At 42.3% G+C, this 24,270-nt stretch overlaps 2 protein-coding genes across 2 annotated transcripts in view; both read left to right on the top strand.

Moving 5' to 3' along the window:
* acmsd (aminocarboxymuconate semialdehyde decarboxylase) overlaps nt 1–4,498 on the top strand; it is a gene marked incomplete at both ends in the record, with an annotated part of 64,908 nt that extends 60,410 nt beyond the window's left edge. Inside the window, 2 exons of the mRNA XM_084314716.1 lie at nt 4,080–4,178; nt 4,436–4,498. Coding sequence (XP_084170842.1) covers nt 4,080–4,178; nt 4,436–4,498 — 162 coding nt within the window. The remainder of the gene's footprint in view (nt 1–4,079; nt 4,179–4,435) is intronic.
* A 12,884-nt stretch (nt 4,499–17,382) lies between these two features.
* Nucleotides 17,383–23,405, top strand: LOC311229360 (uncharacterized protein). The gene is made up of 2 exons (XM_084315449.1): nt 17,383–17,562; nt 21,082–23,405. The coding sequence occupies exon 2, from the start codon at nt 21,129–21,131 to the stop codon at nt 22,218–22,220; it is 1,092 nt and encodes a 363-aa protein (XP_084171575.1). The 5' UTR covers nt 17,383–17,562; nt 21,082–21,128; the 3' UTR covers nt 22,221–23,405.
* Nucleotides 23,406–24,270: the final 865 nt, after the last annotated feature.

The raw sequence follows: 24,270 nt of genomic DNA, 5'->3' as shown, positions 1-24,270 counted from the left end.
CTCTCTGTCTCTGTGTGTCTGTCTGTCTGTCTGGACTGGGCTCTCTCTCTCCCCTCAGGGTCAGCTGTGCTGGACTGGGCACTCTCTCTCCCCTCCGGGTCAGCTGTGCTGGACTGGGCGCTCTCTCTTTCCTCAGAGTCAACTGCATAAGAAGAACATCAGCAATCAATAATAATGGCTTGAATTCATACAGCGTTTTTCAGCCTTTTGAAAACACCCAAAGTAGTAGTAGTAGTAGTAGTAGTAGTAGTAGTAGTAGTAGTAGTAGTAGTAGTAGTAGTAGTAGTAGTAGTAGTAGTAGTAGTAGTAGTAGTTTATTCAGTCATCATCTCACACAATACAATATACACCATCATTTAACAATATTGGATTTTACAGTGACTGAGAAGGTACAGACTGAAGCAATGCTTATATAGCCTATGCCTGTCCTATATTCTTAACAAAAATTAAAAAAATTAAGACAGTATTCTAAAAGAAAATAGCAAAAAAAACAGTATTATTCACCCTTGTAGTTTTCAAAAATAGCTTTACAAACCATTTTCTTAAAAACCAAAAGCGAATTACTCATTCTTAACTGTATATCAGCATTGTTCCACAAAGCGCTTCACAGAAACCATCAAGCATTCACACTCACACAGTCATACGCTACTGGTGGTCGTGAGCAGCATCAGCAAACACAGCTTCCCTGTGGCAGACTGACGGAATCATGTCTGCTATTCAGCGCCAACCACCATCAACAACCTTCATAAATACATTCAACATTAATGGAATAGGCTAACTACCAACTTAGCTGTAGCAGTTAGCTGTTATATGCAATCACATTTGTTTAACTACGGGGTAGTAGTTGACCTAGTTGTTAGCTTAAGCTAGTTAGCTGTGGTTATCTACAAACATGTAGATGAGACTAATCGAGAACATAGCTAACTGTTGGGAATTCTACGGTACATCTTATTTAAGCATGTAAAATGGCAACTAATCAATTCAATCAATTAGATTACCAATATTATATCAACATGAAAATTTGAAAGGGAACATAATAGTATTTTATTTGAGTATTTACTATTATAATATTAGTAGCCAATTAATTTGCAGCCCGTCCTAGGTTCTGATTGGCTCTCTAGGTTAGCACTTTAGCTTCTGATGCTGTGGTGGGCACTAGTCCTAACATTGCTAACTAAACTTTTAGTCAGAGAAAAAACGTCACGAGTCACGACTATTTACGTCCACGTGCTGTAAGGAATCAGGAATACGGAAAGCACATTGTCTTGTAATAGAATGACTGAAATCACTGCAAGAACTAGTATAGGCTAGCTAGCCCTCATGAACCGGCACACACCACCAATTCAAGTATCTTGGGGTCACATTGACCTTCAAAAAGTAATGTGAAGAAAGTGACAAACACAGTTAACATCGAAAACTTCAGGCAGATCAGGCCCTGCCTGCCAGTTAATGCTGCAAGGATGTTTCTGCATTCAATGATTTTATCACACATCGAGTAGGCCTACTGTTTTATCAACTGGTCTCTTTCATATGTCACTACTCTTACACCAATAGAATTACTCTACAAAAAAGCCATAAAAGTATTTGATAGGAAACCAATTTCATTTCATCACTGTAATGTTTTAGAAAAACATAACATGCTAAGTTTCGAGAATTTCCAAGTTTTCAAATATACTTGCTTCATGTACAAGGTTCTGCATGGACTTGCCCCTCCCCCATCCAACAGAAAGCAGACACTGGCATAACCACCAGGGCCATCAGTAGAGGGGACTGTAAGGTGCCTTTTCGGTATACTACCATTGAAAAAACTGTGTTCTCTGTTAAAAGTGGTAACTACTGGAATAGCCTACCAGTTGTGATTAGAGAGTGCCCTACATACTCCATGTTCAAGACCCATCTTAAACTGCATCTTAAGGCAAACCAGAACTGTGATCATTTTTAATCTGATTTAGTTTATGCAACTTGTTTATTGTTTTATTGCCGGCCCACACACTGGCCCACACACCGGCCCACACACCGGCCCACAGACTGGCCTACATACTGGCCCACACACCGGCCCACACACCGGCCCACATACTGGCCCACACACCGGCACACACACTGGCCCACATTAGTGGCCCACACACCGACTCACACACTGGCCCACACACCGGCCCACAGACTGGCCCACATACTGGCCCACACACCGGCCCACACACCGTCCCACATACTGGCCCACACACCAACTCACACACTGGCCCACTCACCGGCCCACACACTTGCCCACATTAGTGGCCCACACACCGACTCACACACTGGCCCACACACCGGCCCACATTAGTGGCCCACACACTGGCCCACACACTGGCCCAAAAAAAAAGTTAAAAAAAAAAGTTAAAAAAAAAGTATAAAATTTTTTTTTTTTTTTTTTTTTTTTGGACCAGCCCACTTTGGTTCCGGCCCATCGGGATTCGTCCCGAACGTCCCGATGGCCAGTCCGCCACTGGCTTCTGGGTTGCCCGTGTCTTAGGTAGTCCTCTGCCTCAGCAACCGACCCAAGCCTCTTTCTCACTCCATCTTTGGTTATGATAGATAGCCTGGCTGGAAACAGTAGCGTTGGTCTGCATCTCCTTTTCCATAGCTCTTCCATGACCTATTCTCCACCTTGGGCCACAAACTCCAGAGGATAATCTTTGTATATAGTGACAGATTGGTCTTTGTAAAACAACTTGCCCATTTTGGCCAGGGCCTCACGGATGATTATTTCCTTTAGTTGTAATCTATGGAGTCGTACAATTATAACTCTCTGCTTCTGACCCTTTCGCGGTTTAGCCATACCAGCTCGACGGCCCCCGTCACATTCCGGAGGGCAGCTCTTTACCCAGGATTTCTTGCAGCATATCTGGAACAAAGCTTGATGGATGGGTTCCTTCAGTGTCCTCTGGTATACGACAATTCTTATGTTATTCTGTCTTTCACAAGGCTAGCTCGGCTAGCTTGGTAGCTAGGTTCTGCTCGACGCGTTGTAGCCGTTGATCCTGCTGACCGGCTTCTCTTGTGAGTGAGACAATCTCTTTAGTATTGTCTAAGGTTTTCGTGTGGAGCATTTCCAATTTCCCCTCCAAGGGTTGAATGGCCGCTTTTAATAATAATAATAATAATTTATTTAATTTATATATCGCTTCTCAATGACCCGAAGTCGCTGACAGTAGTCGGGAGCAAAGTAAAAACAAAGAAACAAAAACAAAGAAACAACAAAGAAACAAAAACAAAAGGAACATGAGACCATGGGGGAACAGGGAAGACAGCATGAGATAGCACAAAAACACAGAGCGGCAGGAGACAGACATCAATCTGGTTGGAGGGGGGGGGGGTTATGGGTGGGGGGGGGGGGTTGAAGGCAAGGGAGAACAGGTGGGTTTTGAGGCGAGCTTTGAAGGTGGAGAGTGTAGGGGAGTCTCTGATGGACTGAGGGAGGGAGTTCCAGAGTCGGGGTGCAGCTTTTATCTCAGCTGTGCTCTCAAAGTGCTTCTCGAATTGCTTCTCGAGTAGCTCCGTGAGGAATGACTTGATATAATCCATGCTAGGACCACTCTGCGTGGTTCCGGGCGTGCTTGGCGAGTGAGGTTGTACTCTGTCGGCTGCCGAGGATGCAGCACCGCGCCTAGTCGTCTGTTTGCTTGCCATGTTTGTCACAAAAGTATTATATTGTCGAAATCATCAATTAACAGAAAGGGGAAAAAAGACTAGTGACTAGTGAGGGCATCAAAAGCGTTAGTTTGTAAAGGTTTGGGGAGCAGTTGCAATGTGCGACCTCACTCCAGGATACTGCCCCCCCCCCTGTCTTGTTTTTTCATGTTTGTACATTTTTAGTTTTGTATATTGTAGTGTTCAATAGTGTGGTCTTTATTCTTTTACTTTTTACTGTATGAAGCACATTTCAGAATTGAATTTCAGAAGGGTCATACAGAACCAAGCATTTTCCCTATAATGTACATGTACCTTATATGTGACAAATAAAACTAAACTTGAACCTCAAATCACACCTTTCCTGTTCCCCTCATAGTCTTCAAATCATGCCGGCTCTTTTCCTCACACAGGATAAAGTGATGCTTGGAACCGACTACCCATTCCCACTGGGAGAGCTTCAGCCTGGATCACTGATTGAATCCATGGATGAGTTTGATGACATTCTCAAGGTAACGTGATTGTCTTACAGTATATTAGATTGTGTAATTAACTTGTGTAATTAAAGCAACTGAGCTGTTGTAAAGTTTCATATTGTGGGGATGTGTCATGTACTGTATACTGAAGAATTACCAATCTTACAAGATAAATGTGTCTCTACAGTCTAGAGTAGAAATAATAAATGGTCCATTGTTTTATAGCCATGATTTTAAGTATCTAAAGGACACTAGAATCTACTGAATATACTTTGTACACTTTTAAATTGCAGGACAAACTACTTGCCAGCAATGCACTGGAATTTCTGGGGCTCAAAAGAGAACAATTTGAGTAATGAAGATCAGAGATATACCAGCCACGCACATTTCATTGTATACCTGTATGCCGTGACAATTAAAACTCTTGACTTGAAAAAAAAAAGAAAAAACAAAAAAAAAAAATCTGTAATCGTAGATGCAATCAAAATGTTTGTTGTGGTAATGTATATTAAATTAAAATACTTTTAAAGTTACATGATTTGTGGATTTTCTTATTTGTCTGAATTCTGAAAATGCACATAATTGCCTTATTTAACGTTCATTTCACTATGCATCCTCTTAGCAGTTCCTTGTATTGAGCCGTACTGTATTGTACCCATTCTGCAATCTGTTAAGTTTCAATCAATCAATCAATGTAACCACTAGACTAGCTTACAACTCTGCAGAGGTGTTTTTGGCCAGCAGCTGAGTTAGCTGGTCCATATCCGAGGAGATTGGTATCTATTGTTTTGTCTGACTCTGGAGAATATAATATTGGTGTGTTCCTTTACAGTAGGCCTAGACATTATGCAGATTTAAGTGTTGCAATATTGTCACAAGGAAAGATGAAATTACATACCTAGGTTCCATCCTAGAGGCAAATCTTTCCTGTGACAAAATAGCAACCAATGTAATCAAAAAAGTCAACCAACGAACAAGATTCTTGTACCGGATCTCCTCTCTGGTAAACAAGAATACCCTGAAGACTCTAGCAGGAGCACTCATTCAAGGGTACTACGACTAGGGCGGCTGGGTGGCGCAGCGGACATAGCACAGAGTGACAGTTACCATCTTCCTGGACGCTTACTTTTTAAACAGCACTGTGCAATATTACACCTACTGTAGACTTTTTTTATACTTATATTTTTACTGTATTTATTTACTGTATCCTTTATTCAATTTTTATTCTATTTTTAGGCAATTTTTTTTGTTATTCTTATTCGTGACTTGTTCTGTCTAAATGTTTAATGTTGAGTGATTTGCAGTGTCAAATTTCCCTCAGGATAATACATTTCTATTCTATATCTTTGAAAAGTCTCCATTTATTCAACACTTCTGAATTCACTGACAAACTGAACTGAACTGACAAAAATAAGGTGCATAAAAAAGCTAACAAAATTCCTCCACAGGCTACTCACCATCATTAGTAGAGCGGCAAGCGGCGTTTGGGGACAGAGTGAAATCTTCTTAAAACACTGTCCCTCCACTCATTCCTGAACTTTTTTGTTAAGTCCTTCTCAAATGCCAACTGAATTAAATTGGCCTTGCGTCGATGAAGCATACTAAGGCGATGTTCTGTATAGACGTTCTTGAGGGTAGAAAAGGAATTATCACAGAGTGCCGTGCTAGCTTCATTAGTGTTGTTGTTGACATCAGTGCCCACTAGGACGCGTCTCTACAATTCGTAGCCGCATTTCTGCAGACCCCTCTCTGATTGGTTGAACTCCATTTTTGCAGACCCCTCCCATTTCTGCAGACCCCTCTCTGATTGGTTGAGCGAAGCCCCTCTCTGATTGGCCCCCTGCATGAGCCGAGACAAGCTCCTCTAGCCAGGAGTCGAAACTCCGTTAACTCCAGAGAGAGAGGCTGAACGCAATTTATACGCATGGAAGTATTGATTACGCCATAACGAATCATTAAAAAAATATACCGTTAACTGGAATATGTTGTGTGTGCCTTTACACATGTTGGATAGGATTATGTAATTGGTTTGTATAGCTTCGCGTATAACGTTATTTCGCGTGACTTCACGGTTTATTCACATTTCACAACACAGCCAGCGTTCAACTTGTTTACACTCCCCACTTACTGTACAATGTAACATTTAGATTAACCCAGTTGTCTATCTGTATGTCATATGTTACGATGAATTGAAAATGGGGGACCCTGATGTAAACAAGACGAAAGTCTTTCTCTGGGGTCTGCATTCCCTTAACAATTGTATGTATTGAGCTGTACTGTGTACTGTACCCATTCTGCAATCTGTTAATAAAGTTTTCAATCAATTCAATCAATCAATAACTAGACAGTTACAATATACAATATAATATGTCTGCTACATCTAGACATTTATGACATACCAGATTTACAAATACAGTACTGTTTGTGATACAAAAAAGACATTTTCAATTCATCGTCTTGTTTACATCAGGGTCCCCCATGTTCAATTCATGATAACATATATGACATACAGATAGACAGTACCAGGCACGTGCACACATAGAGGCCAAGGGGTGCCTGAGCACCTGCCTTTTTGAGCCTCATCAAAAAAGTGCCCTTTTTGAAAAAAAATAAAAATAATTTTTTTTTTTTTTTTTTTTTACTGTTACGCATATAGACTGCCCTTCCAACTGAAAAATGTCAGGATAGAATCAAAATATTAGGTAAAGAGAGAGAGATGCCCCATATTCCATTGCAGTTTGCACGGCCTCCTCAGCATGCCTCTCCGCGGACCTATATATTTTATGCATAGCGTGGGTGGTGATGATGATCATGATAGAAACCGCTGTTGAATGCTGGTATTACACTCATTGAGGGACACAAAGAAGTCAAGTCCGATGGGATTTGGGAATCTCAAATACAAATCGGGATTGGAATAAAAAATGCATTTATATTAAACGATACAGAATATACAGCACTTCTTGGGGTCTGTAAGGTAAGCACTTATTCCCTCCCCCCTGAACATTTATGGAGATGTATGGGCCTTTTAAGTCAGTGATAAAAGTGTCTTTCAAGGATAAGTGAGCTCCTGCACTGATTATTATAGTTCAATATTCAATATTTGATCACCAAAACCCCCCAAAAAGCATAAAAAGGGGGCCCCCCGCCCGAAAAGGGCCCTTACAAATCGCGCTCACGCGCTGCGCGCGCTCGCTTAATATATACACACAAGTGTAGTGCCCTTTTCAGCCTTTGAGCACCTGCCCCTCTAAAGTCCTGTGCACGTCCCTGGACAGTACTGCTACATTTAGACATTTATGACATACCAGATTTTTAACTTGTGGTAGGCCTAGACATTTTCAATTCATCGTCTTGTTTACATCAGGGTCCCCCATGTTCAATTCGCGTTCAATTCATGATAACATATATGACATACAGGTAGACAGATGGACAGTACTGCTACATCTAGACATTTATGACATACCAGATTTACAAATACAGTACTGTTTGTGATACAAAAAGAGTCCAGAAAAGAAAGGCTATACATTTGACGTAGAAACTGTACATTGGAGGAGGTTGGGTGGGTGGGGGGGACTGTACATTGCTTCTTCTAAGTGTCTATGCTTTTTTTTGTCAGTATTTACTGGCTTTCAAAAAAATAACATCTTGTTGCTTGTGTGTTGAAGGACTTTTTACCGAAGGGTTACACATATCATGTCTGCACGTACAGACGTGCGGTGAACCCATCCTGCGTTGACCATACCTCTTTTGAGGCCACTGTGCGAATGACTCACCAGTCTGAGGAGGAGATCCTGGTGTGGGCAAGGTCGATGCAGGTCACCTGGAGAGTGGCCCATACAAGACCCAAGAAGATCATCTTCAGAGTATGTTGTTCTTTTAGAGTTGGTATGGTCAACATTCCCTGAGAAGTGATTTTCCACTTTCAGTACGTTCAGCTGGATCTTCATTCCAGCCGGGCAACCTGTGTTTTTAGACACCTTGCCAGGTGTTTGTGTGGTTGTTGTGCACCTAGTGTTGTGCTGGCACCTGTAGTCTCTCTGTATAAAAATTATAAGATATTTATTTTACCAGAAAGATCCTCCCAAGATGTTGCTTTGTCATGAACCCATGAACCCAAGTAATGACATCCACTGTAGTTATGCAAATGTGGTTGAAATGGTAAATAAGAGTAAAATGATCCAGAGCCATCATATATTTGGAGACAAATATTATAGTATCAGCCATAAATGACCTTTCAGCTGAACGTACTGAAAGTGGAAAATCACTTCTCAGGGAATGTTGACCATACCAACTCTAAAAGAACAACATACTCTGAAGATGATCTTCTTGGGTCTTGTATGGGCCACTCTCCAGGTGACCTGCATCGACCTTGCCCACACCAGGATCTCCTCCTCAGACTGGTGAGTCATTCGCACAGTGGCCTCAAAAGAGGTATGGTCAACGCAGGATGGGTTCACCGCACGTCTGTACGTGCAGACATGATATGTGTAACCCTTCGGTAAAAAGTCCTTCAACACACAAGCAACAAGATGTTATTTTTTTGAAAGCCAGTAAATACTAACAAAAAAAAGCATAGACACTTAGAAGAAGCAATGTACAGTCCCCCCCACCCACCCAACCTCCTCCAATGTACAGTTTCTACGTCAAATGTATAGCCATTCTTTTCTGGACTCTTTTTGTATCACAAACAGTACTGTATTTGTAAATCTGGTATGTCATAAATGTCTAGATGTAGCAGTACTGTCCATCTGTCTACCTGTATATCATATATGTTATCATGAATTGAACGCGAATTGAACATGGGGGACCCTGATGTAAACAAGACGATGAATTGAAAATGTCTAGGCCTACCACAAGTTCAAAATCTGGTATGTCATAAATGTCTAAATGTAGCAGTACTGTCTATCTGTATGTCATATATGTTATCATGAATTGAACATGGGGGACCCTGATGTAAACAAGACGATGAATTGAAAATGTCTTTTTTGTATCACAAACAGTACTGTATTTGTAAATCTGGTATGTCATAAATGTCTAGATGTAGCAGACATATTATATTGTATATTGTAACTGTCTAGTTATTGATTGATTGAATTGATTGAAAACTTTATTAACAGATTGCAGAATGGGTACAGTACACAGTACAGCTCAATACATACAATTGTTAAGGGAATGCAGACCCCAGAGAAAGACTTTCGTCTTGTTTACATCAGGGTCCCCCATTTTCAATTCATCGTAACATATGACATACAGACAACTGGGTTAATCTAAATGTTACATTGTACAGTAAGTGGGGAGTGTAAACAAGTTGAACGCTGGCTGTGTTGTGAAATGTGAATAAACCGTGAAGTCACGCGAAATAACGTTATACGCGAAGCTATACAAACCAATTACATAATCCTATCCAACATGTGTAAACGCACACACAACATATTCCAGTTAACGGTATATTTTTTTAATGATTCGTTATGGCGTAATCAATACTTCCATGCGTATAAATTGTGTTCAGCCTCTCTCTCTGGAGTTAACGGAGTTTCGACTCCTGGCTAGAGGAGCTTGTCTCGGCTCATGCGGGGGGCCAATCAGAGAGGGGCTTCGCTCAACCAATCAGAGAGGGGTCTGCAGAAATGGGAGGGGTCTGCAAAAATGGAGTTCAACCAATCAGAGAGGGGTCTGCAGAAATGCGGCTACGAATTGTAGAGACGCCACTAGGACTGCCCCCGACGCTTGAAGCCTTTTTACAATGCATCGCTGTTTCCGGGTTCCCGTTTTGCGCTCTGATTGGCCAGGTCATGTGACATGAGCGCCAATCGTGGGACGGAAAGTTTCTACACTGGTTAAGCTTAGGCACTCTTCGAAGTTGGTTATGGTTAGAGTTTGTCTTAGAACGTGACGGCAAGTTCTTTCGCCGGTTAAGCTTTAGGCACTAATTTCGAAGTTGGTTACGGTTAGAGTTTGTCTTAGAGCATGGCGCTAGAACGCCAGGTAGTTTGCAGGCTGTTCGACGCGGAAATGGGCAAACACGCTATTGGGCGCACATGTCACATGACCTGGCCAATCAGAGCGCCGGAAACGCGGATGCGTTGTAAAAAGGCTACACGCGTCCCCGACTAAGGATTTGGATAGTCGACTTTGATTGGCCAAAAAATAAATAATTTTTTTTTACCAGGGCGGGCACAGCTGACTCAGTGGGCGGGCCCGGCCCCCAAATGCCCGCCCATGCCGTCGGGTCTGCCGCCCTCACCCCTGCCCACTTTGACAACCTAGGATGGCTTAGAGCAGTGTTTCTCAACTGGTGGGTCGCGACCCAAAAGTGGGTCGCGGGGCCATTTTGAGTGGGTCGCGGATGTGTGTGTAAAAAAAAAATAAATAAAAAAAGGTAAAAAAGTGGCTAAGAAAGTGGCTTCTCAGCTCTGGTCCAGCTGAAGACAAAGCGGAGGAACAGATTGGACATTGAGCATGACCTCAGAGTTGCTTTGTCTACCATCACCCCAGACTTTGAGACTCTTGTCAGGAGCAAACATCATCCCCAGTTATTCCATTAGTTCCCTGCATGTTAAGCTAAGAAGTCTGCTAAGAAGGATATATTATTTATTATTATTATTTTATTTCATTGTGTTTTTAGCCCTTAGTTGCACTTTTGTTGCAACCCCAGTTATCCCATTAGTTCCCCCAAACGTAGGTCTGTTATGTTAAGCTAAGAAATCTGCTAAGAAGCATTTTATTTATTATTATTTATTTCATTGGATTTTTAGCCCTAGTTGCACTTTTATTGCAATCCCAGTTATCCCATTAGTTCCCCCAAACTTAGGTCTGTTATGTTAAGCTAAGAAGTCTGCTAAGAAGCATAATTATTTATTATTATTATTTAATTTCATTGGGTTTTTAGCCCTAGTTGCACTTTTGTTGCAACCCCAGTTATCCCATTAGTTCCCCCAAACGTAGGTCTGTTATGTTAAGCTAAGAAATCTGCTAAGAAGCATTTTATTTATTATTATTTTATTTCATTGGGTTTTTAGCCCTAGTTGCACTTTTATTGCAATCCCAGTTATCCCATTAGTTCCCCCAAACTTAGGTCTGTTATGTTAAGCTAAGAAGTCTGCTAAGAAGCATAATTATTTATTATTATTATTTAATTTCATTGGGTTTTTAGCCCTAGTTGCACTTTTGTTGCAACCCCAGTTATCCCATTAGTTCCCCCAAACTTAGGTCTGTTATGTTAAGCTAAGAAATCTGCTAAGAAGCATATATTATGTATTATTCTTTTATTTCATTGGGTTTTTAGCAATAGTTGCACTTTTGTTGCACTTTTTTGTGTTTATTTCATGTTTTGAAAGATTGCGTATTACTGCAAATATTTTTTTTTTACATAAATCATAGTGGTTCAAAATTTTGGGTCGCGACTTAATGACTAAGGAAAATGTTGGGTCCCGAGGCTAGACCAGTTGAGAACCACTGGCTTAGAGTAGACGACAGAGTACAGCAACTTGCAATGGGCCTGGTCTACAAGATACACTACACGACTAAGGTACCCATGTGTACATGTCAAAATACTTGCCAAAGGTCAGTGAATACCACGACCACAACACCAGAGGGAGCTCCACAAATCATGTTAAACCCAGATTCGGCTCAAACAAGGGACTAAACACGTTTTGCAATTATGCCACATCAATGTGGAACGCCCTACCCACAGCTGTAAAGGAATGTGAATCACTACCCACTTTTAAAACCACTCTCAAGGACAGGCACGTTGGAACTATAAAACGGTAGGGGGTGCTGGGGGGTCGCCAGATGATCATTTTTTTTTTAGTTAGATAACCTAGGTGGGGAACAACCAGGAGATCACTGCAACTCACACAAGTTGGAGAACTATCTCTCTCTCTCTCTCTCTTGCTCTCACACACACACAAAGGGAGCCGCATGTGATTGGTGGAGGCGGGATCCTTACGAAAAACTGCTAATCATTGACACATGCTAGCCTGTAATAATCCCCCCCAGAAAAATGTACTTTGCATTTGATATATTGCAAATATATGCCATCACACACACTGGCATTTAAAGGGTTAGAATTATAAAATCAATATGTGGTGTTATGATCAGGGCTGAAGTTGAATAAAATATTGTATTTATCAATTACAAAAAACTGAAAATCCATAAGAATCTGTGTTGTTGCTAATCATACATATGCTAGCCTGTTTTTTAACAATAATTTGTGATGCCATCACAAACACTGGCATTTAATGGGTACAAATAAAAAAAATTCCTGCACCAGAATGCAGGAAATTAAGTCTTTGTAACAAAAAAAATCCTGGTGGGGGACCCCCAGACCCCCTGCTTAAAAAGTGGCCTGACTGGGGCTATATTTCCTGGCCTGAATGATTTCCCCAGTCCGACCCTGGTTAAAAGCCTCCAATGCTTATTAGTGTGTGTGCGTTTGAACGTTTGCATGTTTTAACCATACATTTCCATTTAAAATTAATTATTTTTAATAGTGGGGGTCGCGGCTCTCTGACACCGTTTTTTTTGGGTCGCTGCCTGAAAAGTTTGGGAACCCCTGGTCTAGCCTGTACCCCCCAGACATGTTGCTGGCCCCATCAAAACAGTATCCTATCAGCCTCTCCATGAGCAGGTCGAGGCGTAAAAGTATTTTATACACAAAAACAGCGTCTCTCGGCTGTTGTGTCTGGGCCGGGCATTGTAAAAACCCCAAAAGAAGTTCTGAGCTTCCAAGTTGTCATCTGCGAACTGTATATTACACGAGAATTGTTCTTTTCCAGTGAGTGACATCAGTGGTTCCGTCAGCGCTCAAGCCAAAGAATGGGCTTTTGGATGCTTTGCCTCTAATTTGTCGCTGAATATCATGGGCAAACAGCTGTAAGATTTCGTTTTGGATGTTGTTGGACATCCAGTTGTCTCTCTTTTGGAGCCAATTCTTCAACTCGGGATCAGACTCGGTGCGCACTCTTTCCATCATGAGCTGCCATAACACCCCATCCCTATTTGCATCACCCCTCAGTGGAAGCCCCTGGCGCCCGAGGGGGGGTATAGGGGAACAGACTCAGTTAACTCTTCAATACCTGATGCTGAGGCTGAACCTGTCGTCTCTGTCTCTCTCTGACATTTATCAGATTTAGTGGGACTGTCACTGGGACCGGCGGGACGCTTCGAAAATAAATCTGATATTTTTCTTTTCTGCGAGTGAGACATTCTGTGCTAGCAAAGTCTGACTACTAGCTAAAATCGACTGACTGCGCAAGCACTGTATCACAGTAGCTCAGTGGTTCGTGGCGCATGGGAAGGGCCGGAGACGGGAGGTGAATACAATTCAATACAATACAGACTGTCATTCAATCAGTCTGTGACAGTCTGTCATCACTCGAAAATCTACTCGGTTTTACACGTATGATTGTGTACATACAGTAGTGTAATGAATGAATGAAAACTTTATTTAACAGATTGGAGAATGGCTACAATACAGTACGGCTCAATACACACAATATTAAAATGGTGAAGTGCTTTGAGCAGGATAAACTTATAATATACAGTGTTACAGTTATACAGTTACAGTATATACAAATATATAAATACTGTCATAAAAAAAACCATAAAAAAATATATATATATATATCCTTTTTTTTTTTTTTTTTGCAATAATTGAGAGGGGGTGCTGCAGGCCCCCCGCACCCCCCCCCCCCCCCCCCCCTTCCAACGTCCCTGCTCAAGGAGCACCTACGGGAGACTGCAATTCGAAACTGGCCCCTGTAAATGTCCTAACCCAACCCCCTCCAATGTACAGTAAATGTCCTAACCCAGTAATACACGAGACCCTCTTCTTGGGACCAAGTAAGGTTTCGTCGATAATCCAATGTAGTTACCCCCCACCAGGGCCGGACTGGGGAAATAATTCATACCGGGAGATATAGCGCGAAATATAGCCCCAATCAGGCCACTTTTTAAGCGGGGGGTCTGGGGGTCCCCCACCAGAACATTTCTTGTTACAAAGACTTAATTTTCTGCATTCTGGTGAATTTTAGTGCATGTGAATCACAAACTAATGAGCCAACAATTGCTTAGTACAATGTACTGTTATGAACCTCAAATAAAACTGTTGTTGCACTTGCAATGCTACTCTCTCCACCTTCAAAAAGAAAAAAGCAAAAGCACAACATATTTTTCTATTTACTATTATAATACAGTTAACCACTCTCTCCACCTATTCAAACAGAGCAAAAAAGAGCACAATACCATATTCACTTTACTGATGCACTACCCATCAACAGTTAAAATAGCCCTTTACACAAACATTAAATAACAGACCTTTCATTACAATACTATAATAACAGTAGCCACTGCCAGAATAGTGACACATGTATCGCGTGTGGTGAGCACACGCATGGATGCACAACGAAAACAGAAGATTGCGTTGTCTCAATCATTTTAACTATAAAATGAGCTCAAAGTATGAGCTCACTGACTGAAATTTCCAACAAAAAGCATCAATTGTCAAATAATATTGATCACATTAACTAGACTAGATGTTTTTGAGGAAATTAGAAAGGGAACAACAACTTAACCCTTGTGTCTGATCAGATTCTTATTTTTTTGATAACTTTGCAGTGATTATGTTTGTAGCCAATATATGTGGCAAAGGTGTGTAATCTTTGAATTATCTTGGAATTATTTTGACTTTCTCTTTCATAAATTGTTTATTCAACTTCAGCCCCAATCATAACCACCACATATTTTTTTTTGTAATGTCAGATTTAACAACTCCTTTCAGAAAAGTGGGAGTATTTCATTTTTAATCTGAAGTTGAATAAAATATTTATGGAAAAGAAAGTGTGAAATTATTTCAACATATAATCTTTTTATGGCGTTTTTCAATTTAGTCCCCTAATATGGTAAGAGTATAACACTTTAGTTTTCAGATACAAGGGTTAAATTATTATTTGTTTCTTGGCAGATTTAACATTGGGCTTTTGACAGGGGAGATGATGCATTGCATGGTAATGTTAGCTAGCTAACATCCACATGTTTATTTTTTATCACTGACTAACCTGCTGGTTCCTTGACCTTGGTGCAAGAAAACATTTGATAAATGTTGCCGGATTTAGCAGCATCTCCTTTCTTTTTCTTTGTTTTATCCCTCTCTCCTCCACCCTTTATCTTTCTTCCACTGTCCATCTTGACATCAACGTTAATTGACTTTCGCTCTACTGTATCTCTCCTGAGTCCCTCACTACCTGGCTCATTGCCTGGCTGTTATTCTGCATCTGAGCCATTCCATTCGCCGCCTCCGCTGTCAATCAGTTGTATCGCCTGGTCCCGCCTCCACCAATCAAAAGCGGCAGCACGGCTCCATTGTGTGTGTGTGAGATCCACGTGAGGGAGAGAGAGTCAGATAGTTCTCCAACTCTGTCGCAGTCGCAGACAGTGAAATCCTGGTTGTTCCCCACCCACTAAGGTTATCTAACTATCGCGCCGCGCCGCCGCCACAACTAGAAACAATGTACTGGCAAAAAAAAATAAAAAATTATTATAATAAAAAAATATATAATTTTTTTTTTTTTTATATAATTTTTTATTTTTTTTATCTGTGCAGGCTAGGCCACCGGGAAAACTCCCGGTGCTCCCGATGGCCAGTCCGGGCCTGCCCCCCCCCCCCCCCCCCTGCCTACCCATCCCCCCCCTACCCCACCCACCCAACCACCTCCAATGTACAGTCCCCCCCCCCCCCCCCCACCTACCCACCCCCCCCCACCCCACCTCCTCCAATGTACAGTTCCTTCGTCAAATGTATATACTTTTTTTCTTTTACTCTTTTTTATCACAAACAGTACTGTATTTGTAAATCTGGTATGTCATAAATGTATATAACTGTCTATCTGTATACTATGATGAATTGAAAATGGGGGACCCTGATGTAAACAAGACGAAAGTCTTTCTCTGGTCTGCATCCCCTTGACAATTGTGTGTATTGAGCTGTACTGTATTGTACCCATTCTGCAATCTGTTAATAAAGTTTTCAATCAAGCAATCAATCAGTGTATGTCATAAATGTTTCAATGAATTGAAAATGGGGGACCCTGATGTAAACAAGACGAAAGTCTTTCTCTGGTCTGCATCCCCTTAACAATTGTGTGTATTGAGCCGTACTGTATTGTACCCATTCTGCAATCTGTTAATAAAGTGTTCAATCAATCAATCATGTTATGAGCAGGCATGCGTTGTTCATGGGACGGGGTAGCACGGTGTGCAAGCTCACTGAGTATTAAAGATTTGAGCAGAAGCGCGTGCACGCACATGCATGGTTGTGCGCGCATGCGCGTGCACTCAAGAACGCGCTGCGCTCGACTCGGCTCGTCTGTTTACCTGCCTCCCGGCGCTACCTCGCATTATCATAACAATAGCCGCTAGGCCGGTGTCTTCAACCACGTCTGGACTCTTTGTGATGTAAATATGGAATGTCCCAAGTTGCTGCTGTTTACAGAGTGTATTGTTGTCCAAAGGTGAATGATGTATGAGGACGTGTCTCACCGTTTGGAATTGACAACTGTTTTGATTTAACCCTTCATTCACCATCATTCACCTTTGGACAACAATACACTCTGTAAACAGCAGCAACTTGGGACATTCCATATTTACATCACAAACTTTGGGACTGAGTAGATCATTAATTAATCTTCTCTTTATTTTTATTATTTATATTAAAACTGAATCAAACCATAAACAAGGTTGCCTGTTGGGATGTTAGATCCTAATGTGAAAAACTGATTTTATATGTCTGCACTTTATGTGCTCATTTTATGCCTGTCTTTCTTCTGTTGTGAAGCACTTTGAGCTGCAGTTTCTGTATGAAAGGCTATACAAACAAAGTGTATTATTATTATTATGTGCGCGAGGGAACATATGCGCATGCGCGCGGGGTCGCGCGCGCCCGTGCGCGCGGCGTCATTATCCTGCGTGCCGGCTCAGTCCATATTAACAACGCAAGCCTGGTTATGAGTGGGCACGCGTGCCGTGCTGCCCTGCAGCCAGGTGGCCGCTTTTTGGCTACGTCGGTCTTCGTTGGCCAGCAGCGCGGGTGATTCATCTAGTCGTGTTTATATCTATGGGACCAGTCCAGCGGTACTCTATGACGTCACCAAACTGCGCGGGGCTGGACGCGCGTCTGTTGTGAATGCGATTGTGTCGAAAGTGCGGCGCAGCGCCTACAAACTCAAGCGGTCTCAAACGTACACAAGTCAGATAAGAGGTCTACCACGGTCGGAATCGGTGATGTAACAGATCGGCTGCTTTCGCCGCTAAGCGATAGAGGGTACCGCAGCCCCTGAGCCCATCGAATGCAGCAGACCTAATGCTTACGACTCGAGATGATATCTTCGATTACATCTGCATTTTCGTTTGAACAGTGATTTCGGTATGTAAACCCTCGGCGCGTTCATGGCTCTCTTTGTTTAACGTCATCCTCAGAGGTTCTTATTTCTCGTCAGTTCAGGCCTACTTTCTCTTGTTGCATGGTAAATAGATGATCGCCACCTGAAAGATTCAGATTGCATTGTGTGGACTTCTGTCGAAATCACATGTATGCATATGGCTTTGATTGATTAAGTTATCGGCCTTTATTGGTAAATAAACCCACGTAGGCTGCTCCCAGTTCCATTCCTTTTGGCGCAGTGCCATTTTACGCATTCAATTACAGTGCTCCAAAGAACACATCCCGTCTATTTGTACCTTACTGCCTGAAACAATAATAACAAAAGCGTTCTAACTATCCCCACATATGTATCTACAAACATACCCTACAACTTCTTCCAAGTGGGGAAAAAAAACTCACTGTCTGGAAAAATAACGAAAAAATAAGAATAACTGGAATTAAGTCTCATAGTAGCATACTACATGAACCTAGGCGTCCACAAAGACGACTTCAAACTGGAAATAGTAACTACAGATGAGGTACTCAAAAAACTGAGCGCCCTCCAACCAAACAAGGCCACTGGCCATGACAACATCCCCTCCAAATTCCTCAGAGACTCAGCAGCAGCCATCACCCCAGTCATCACACACATAATAAACCTCTCCATAAAACAGGGACACGTCCCCAAGGACTTCAAAATTGCGAGAGTAACACCCCTGCACAAAAAGGGCAGCAAATTAGACCCGGGTAACTACCGCCCTGTTTCTATCCTTACATCCATCTCGAAAGTCATGGAAAAAATAGTATACGAACAGATCGAAAAGTACCTCGCGGAAAAAAATCTAATCTACGAATTCCAATCTGGCTTCAGAACATCCCACTCCACTGACACATGCCTTCTCTACTTGAACGACCACATCAAACAAGAGGTGGACGCGGGCAAATACTGCGGCATGGTCATGCTGGACCTACAAAAGGCCTTCGACACTGTCAATCACACCATTCTGATTGACAAGCTAAAAGCAATTGGTTTTGATAGTTTATCAGTGAGCTGGATACAATCCTACCTGGAGGGGAGGGAACAGATGGTGGAAGTAAACGGTACCCTACCCCCCCCCCTCACAGTGAGCTGTGGTGTTCCACAAGGAAGCATACTAGGACCGCTACTATTCCTAATTTATGCAAATGACATGTCGTCAGCTTGTGACTGCAACTTGTTCCTGTTTGCGGACGACTCAGCCCTGCTGGTCTCTGACAAGAACAAGTTACAGGTTGAAAAAGCCCTCAGCTCGGAACTAGGCAAAATCTGCATATGGCTCGCCGACAACAAACTATCATTACACATGGGCAAAACAGAGTCCATTCTCTTCGGTTCAAATAACAAACTCAGCAAGACTGACGGCTTCTCGGTTACAGTGGGTGACAATATTATCACAAGGAAAGATGAAATTACCTACCTGGGTTCCATCCTAGAGGCTAATCTTTCCTGTGACAAAATGGCATCCAATGTAATAAAAAAAGTCAACCAACGAACGCGATTCTTGTACCGGATCTCCTCTCTGGTAAACAAGAATACCCTGAAGACTCTAGCAGGAGCACTCATTCAAGGGTACTACGACTATGCTTGCACCTCATGGTACCAAAGCACCTCAAAGGCACTAAAAAACAAATTACAAACATCTCAAAACAAGCTAGTCAGACTACTACTTGACCTGACTCCTAGAACCCACCTCACCCCTGCCCACTTTGACAACCTAGGATGGCTTAGAGTAGACGACAGAGTACAGCAACTTGCAATGGGCCTGGTCTACAAGATACACTACGCGACCAAGGTACCCATGTACATGTCAAAATACTTCCCAAAGGTCAGTGAATACCACGATCACAACACCAGAGGGAGCTCCACAAATCATGTAAAACCCAGATTCGGCTCAAACAAGGGACTAAACACGTTTCGCAATTATGCCACATCAATGTGGAACGCCCTGCCTAAAGCTGTAAAGGAATGTGAATCACTACCCACCTTCAAAAACACTCTCAAAAAACACCTACGTGAGACTGCAATTCGAAACTGGCCCCTACAAATGTCCTAACCTAGTTGTACAGTAAATGACCAAGTAAGGCTTTGTCAATATTCCAATGTACAGTGTAAAATGTGTGTGTGTCCCCTACCCAACCCCCCCCCCCCACCTCCAATGTACAGCCCTCACCCAACCCACCCAACCCCACCCCACCAACCTCCTCCAATGTACAGTTTCTACGCCAAATGTATATACACTCCTTTTCTGGACACTTTTGTATCACAAACAGTACTGTATTTGCAAATCTGATATGTCATAAATGTATAGATGTAGCAGTACTGTCTATCTGTATGTCATGTATGTCATATATGTTATGATGAATTGAAAATGGGGGACCCTGATGTAAACAAGACGAAAGTCTTTCTCTGGTCTGCATCCCCTTAACAATTGTATGTATTGAGATGTACTGTACTGTACCCATTCTGCAATCTGTTAATAAACTTTTCAATCAATTCAATCAATCAATCAGAATAATAGCAGTTGTAAACTAGCTATAGGATAACAGTGCAGTAGCAAATACCTTGCATAATTATGTAGTAAGGTTAAGACCACAATTAGGAAGGGGAAGGTGCATGGCACAACCATGGCCCATGCCTAGATCATCCATCCAAGCTGAAGGACACTTGTCAGAGAGGCCACTGGCAGCTAGCTATGAAGGAGCTACAGGACGTGATTGATTGATTGAAAACTTTATTAACAAATTTCAGAATGGGTACAGTACAGCTCAATACATACAATTGTTAAGGGGATGCAGACCAGAGAAAGACTTTTGTCTTGTTTACATCAGGGTCCCCCATTTTCAATTCATCATAACATGACATACAGATAGACAGTACTGCTACATCTATAATTATGGTGAAGACGGGTCTAGTAGTTGTGTTGTGCATGTCCATTGCATTTGCCAAGAACATGTAGCAAAAGGTCTTGTGGTCAGACAAAACCAATATAGAACTTTCTGGACTAACTGCTATATTACATTTGCTGGGGAGGGGGGCACAATATGGCACATCACCCAAATAACACCATTTATACTAAGCATGGTAGGGAAGGCATCCTGTTCTGGGAGTGTTTTTCCCCCCACCAGCAGGGACTGGGGCTATTGTCAGGATAGAATGGGAAATGGATGGAGTGAAATACAACACTTTAGACTATTCACTAAGAATGCTCAATGCACTTCAAACAGACTCCAACGTGCCACTTGAACTTGAAACAACAGGGACAACGACGGAAATAAGTCCTTTTCGTTCTATCCCTGACAAGGCAAATACAATTTGTTGATCTGTCAATTTTGTTATATGTTTTAGTCAATAAATCAAATCAAATAAGGGTGGGAAAAGTTTAGTTTGATTGTCGGGCAACAAAATGTGGACATTTTTTAAATGCGGCGTAGACCTGGCTAAAGTGTTTTTATTTGTATTATTATTTTTTTTACTTTTTGCAGATACACGTCCCTCTGGTGGGTCAAGGCATGGAGACCTCTCTCTCACCATGGTTGTAGACGGCATCATGCTGGATAAAGCCAGTGAGGAAGAGGGTCAGACCGGGCGGTTCCAGACACCCCACAAGTGTTCGGACTGCGGATCCACTTTCAACCCGCAGCCAGAGCCGCCGCCGTTGGCCAACGCTCAGCCCTCAGCGCTCACCAGGCAGCGGCGCTCGCATAAAGCGGAGAAGCCCTCCAAATGCCCGTCCTGTGAGGCGCGCCTCGATGTCTACGACGGCCGGCGGCTTCACAGGCGCTTCCAACCGGACCCTCACAGCTGCCCGCTGTGCTCCAAGACCTTTATTTCCTCTGCTCACCTGGCCCTTCACCAAGCTACTCATACCCACCGTAAGGAAAGGAAATACAAGTGTGGGGTCTGCGGGAAGCTCTTTCACCAGTCGACCCACCTAGTGATCCATAAGCTGATCCACAGTGGGGAGCGGCCATATAAATGCCCAGAGTGTGGGAAGCGCTTTGGACGAGCCTCGCACCTGAAGACCCATCGCCGGCTCCACACGGGCGAGAAGCCCTACAGGTGCACTGTCTGTAACAAGGCTTTTTCTCAGAAGGCCGGGCTCATGTCGCACAGCCGCCAGCACGCCGCGGAGGAGTCCTCCCCCTCCTCGGCACTGCCGCACTCCTTCTGTAAGGCACAGGAGTCGGCTGAGAACAGGTCGGAGGAGGACCGGCTGCGACCAAAACCACAGGCCAGCCAAGATGATCTCAACTGTGCCATCTGTTGTCGTACCTTTGTGCGGTCGTCGTACGTCAGGCTATACATGCGGCTGAACAGAGGGCTTCGACCCTACCACTGTAAAGTGTGTAACATAACGTTTGTCAAGATGGAGACCTTTGTGAACCATTGTGATAAGCACCTGAGGCAGAAAAGGGTTAAAAATGGAGAAGTGGAGGAAGAGGAGGAGGAGGAGGTGGATGAAGTGGAGGAGGTGGAGAAAGTGGAGAAGAAGGTGGTTAAACCTCCATTGTTTGTTCCTCTCTCCAGACCTTCTGCTACACTGTCCACTTCCTCTCTGCCTGCTCTCTCTGAAGTCACCACCCGCTCCAGAGCTAGAGCCAAGAGTAAGGTGCAGGCATGACTGATGAATGCATCCATTCATAAAACCGGTCCGTCGTCAAGACATGTACCCTCTACAAAATGTCAAAACGATCACAATCCTGTTACCGCACTGAATGGCAGCTGCAGGACATAAGGAAGACATGAATGAGAAGGACATATTTGTCTTTGAAAATATATAGGCATTTATTACAGAAGCAATGGTAATAGGAGAGACTACATAGATATATGACCAGCTAGAAATATTTGCTGTACATCATCCATACAAAGAATCGGACATTGAAAAATAGAACATGCATAATAAAAATAACTCATCCACCTTTTTAAATGTCGGTTTATTAGTTGTATGGTTAGTCTTTATAATGTGAATACTGTGATTCACATTCCTCAGTTATATTTGTGCAATTACCTAAGACTAGTTATGTAACCATGTCTGGAAATGTGTATGTCGCCTACCAGAGGTGTTGATTTTGTTTACTGATTCAGTGTAAATTATTTAATCTAAAACTACAGCATATTAATAAATTGTATATGTGGCCAATAAACTGCCACAATAATGGCTTGTTCTTGGATCCCAATTTATCATCTCATATCCACTCCTTTGCAGATACACAATAATAGTCAGGTGTTATTACTTGTTGGCCAAGCTGCAAAGTCAGAAACCCCTATACTCTATTTTTAGTAAGGTGAGGGTTAAAGTAAGGGTTAAGGAAGAGTTAAGGTAAGGGTTAAGGAAGAGATAAGGTAAGGGTTGGGTTTATAAAGAACTTGTGAAAATGATGATGAGTTCCGGCTTTCTAGCTTGGCCAACAAGGGATGCCCCTAGTCGCGGCCAGAGGCCAACGGCCCATTTCCACCAGACATGTCTCCTGATTCACTTTTGCCACAATGTTGGCGGATGGCGGTGTTTTCACCTGCTACATGCAACAAGCAGCTCAACGTCCATGCTTGAGGCGATCTTTATTATAATTTAAAAAAAATTGCAATGCACTGTACATGCTCAATATCTGCATCACGTATAAATACTAATTATTTGTATATTGTTATATTAGGCCATAATGTAAAAGGTAAACTGAGAGGCAATCACCATTGTGGGATGAATAAGGTAAAATAGTCTGCATAATCTGAAGTCTATTACATTGAACATTCCTTTACTTACTTTTTACCTACTTCTTAATAACTTGTTTACTTACTTACTTACCCTTTTTTTTTTACTGTATGAAACACACTCGGGCTCATACAGAAACAAGCATTTCATCGTAAAGTATTATGTATTTTCTTGTGACAAATAATAAACAACTTGAACTTGAATTAGATAAGCAGATACATACCATTTTCTTCTCTATGCATGCATTAGGCCGGGAACAGCCACACCGTTAGCCTAGCTTAGCGTCATTCACTGGAAGTAGGTGTGCCAGTATAGCCTAGTTCCCAACAGTCACAAAATACTGATTGATTGATTGAAATTAACAGATTGCAGAATGGGTACAATACAGTACAGCTCAATACACACAATTGTTAAGGGGATGCTGAGCCCCATTCCCCGTACCTGGTTCAACTAAGTCGATCAAAAGTCCCATTATCCAGATTCAATTAACCCGATGTTTGAATCCGGGATTTTCCTGTTCCTCGAACGCTGATTCAGTCTAGTTCATTCGAACCAGACTTGATACTCAGGATAAGTGCGCGCGGCCGCTTCAGTTGAAAAGACAGCAGGTGTCGATCGCAGAAATCCTGATTTTCTAACGGCATTGATTGATTGATTTAAAACTTTATTAACAAGATTGCAGAATGGGTACAATACAGTACGGCTCAATAGCCTCGCCGAGTTAAATGCATAATCTATAGGCACATTTTAAGTCCCTCATTACCCCAATCAATCAGATTATATTTATTTAAATGTAACTGCTGGCAATAGGCTTAATGGAATGAATAATCGAATGAGATCTTGCTAGCGAAAATAATTATTTCAACTCTTTCAGAATAAGTATACAAAACAAGCCCAAAGATAAAGAGTATATCTAATTGATACGAATTAATAGATACTTATGAGGATATCTGTACTGTATGCG

The sequence above is a fragment of the Notolepis coatsorum genome (genome assembly GCF_963971535.1).
Source record: "Notolepis coatsorum genome assembly, chromosome: 5".
Classification (NCBI taxonomy): domain Eukaryota; kingdom Metazoa; phylum Chordata; class Actinopteri; order Aulopiformes; family Paralepididae; genus Notolepis; species Notolepis coatsorum.
Note: the sequence above shows the minus strand (reverse complement) of the source record. Positions and strands in the feature narration are given on the sequence as shown.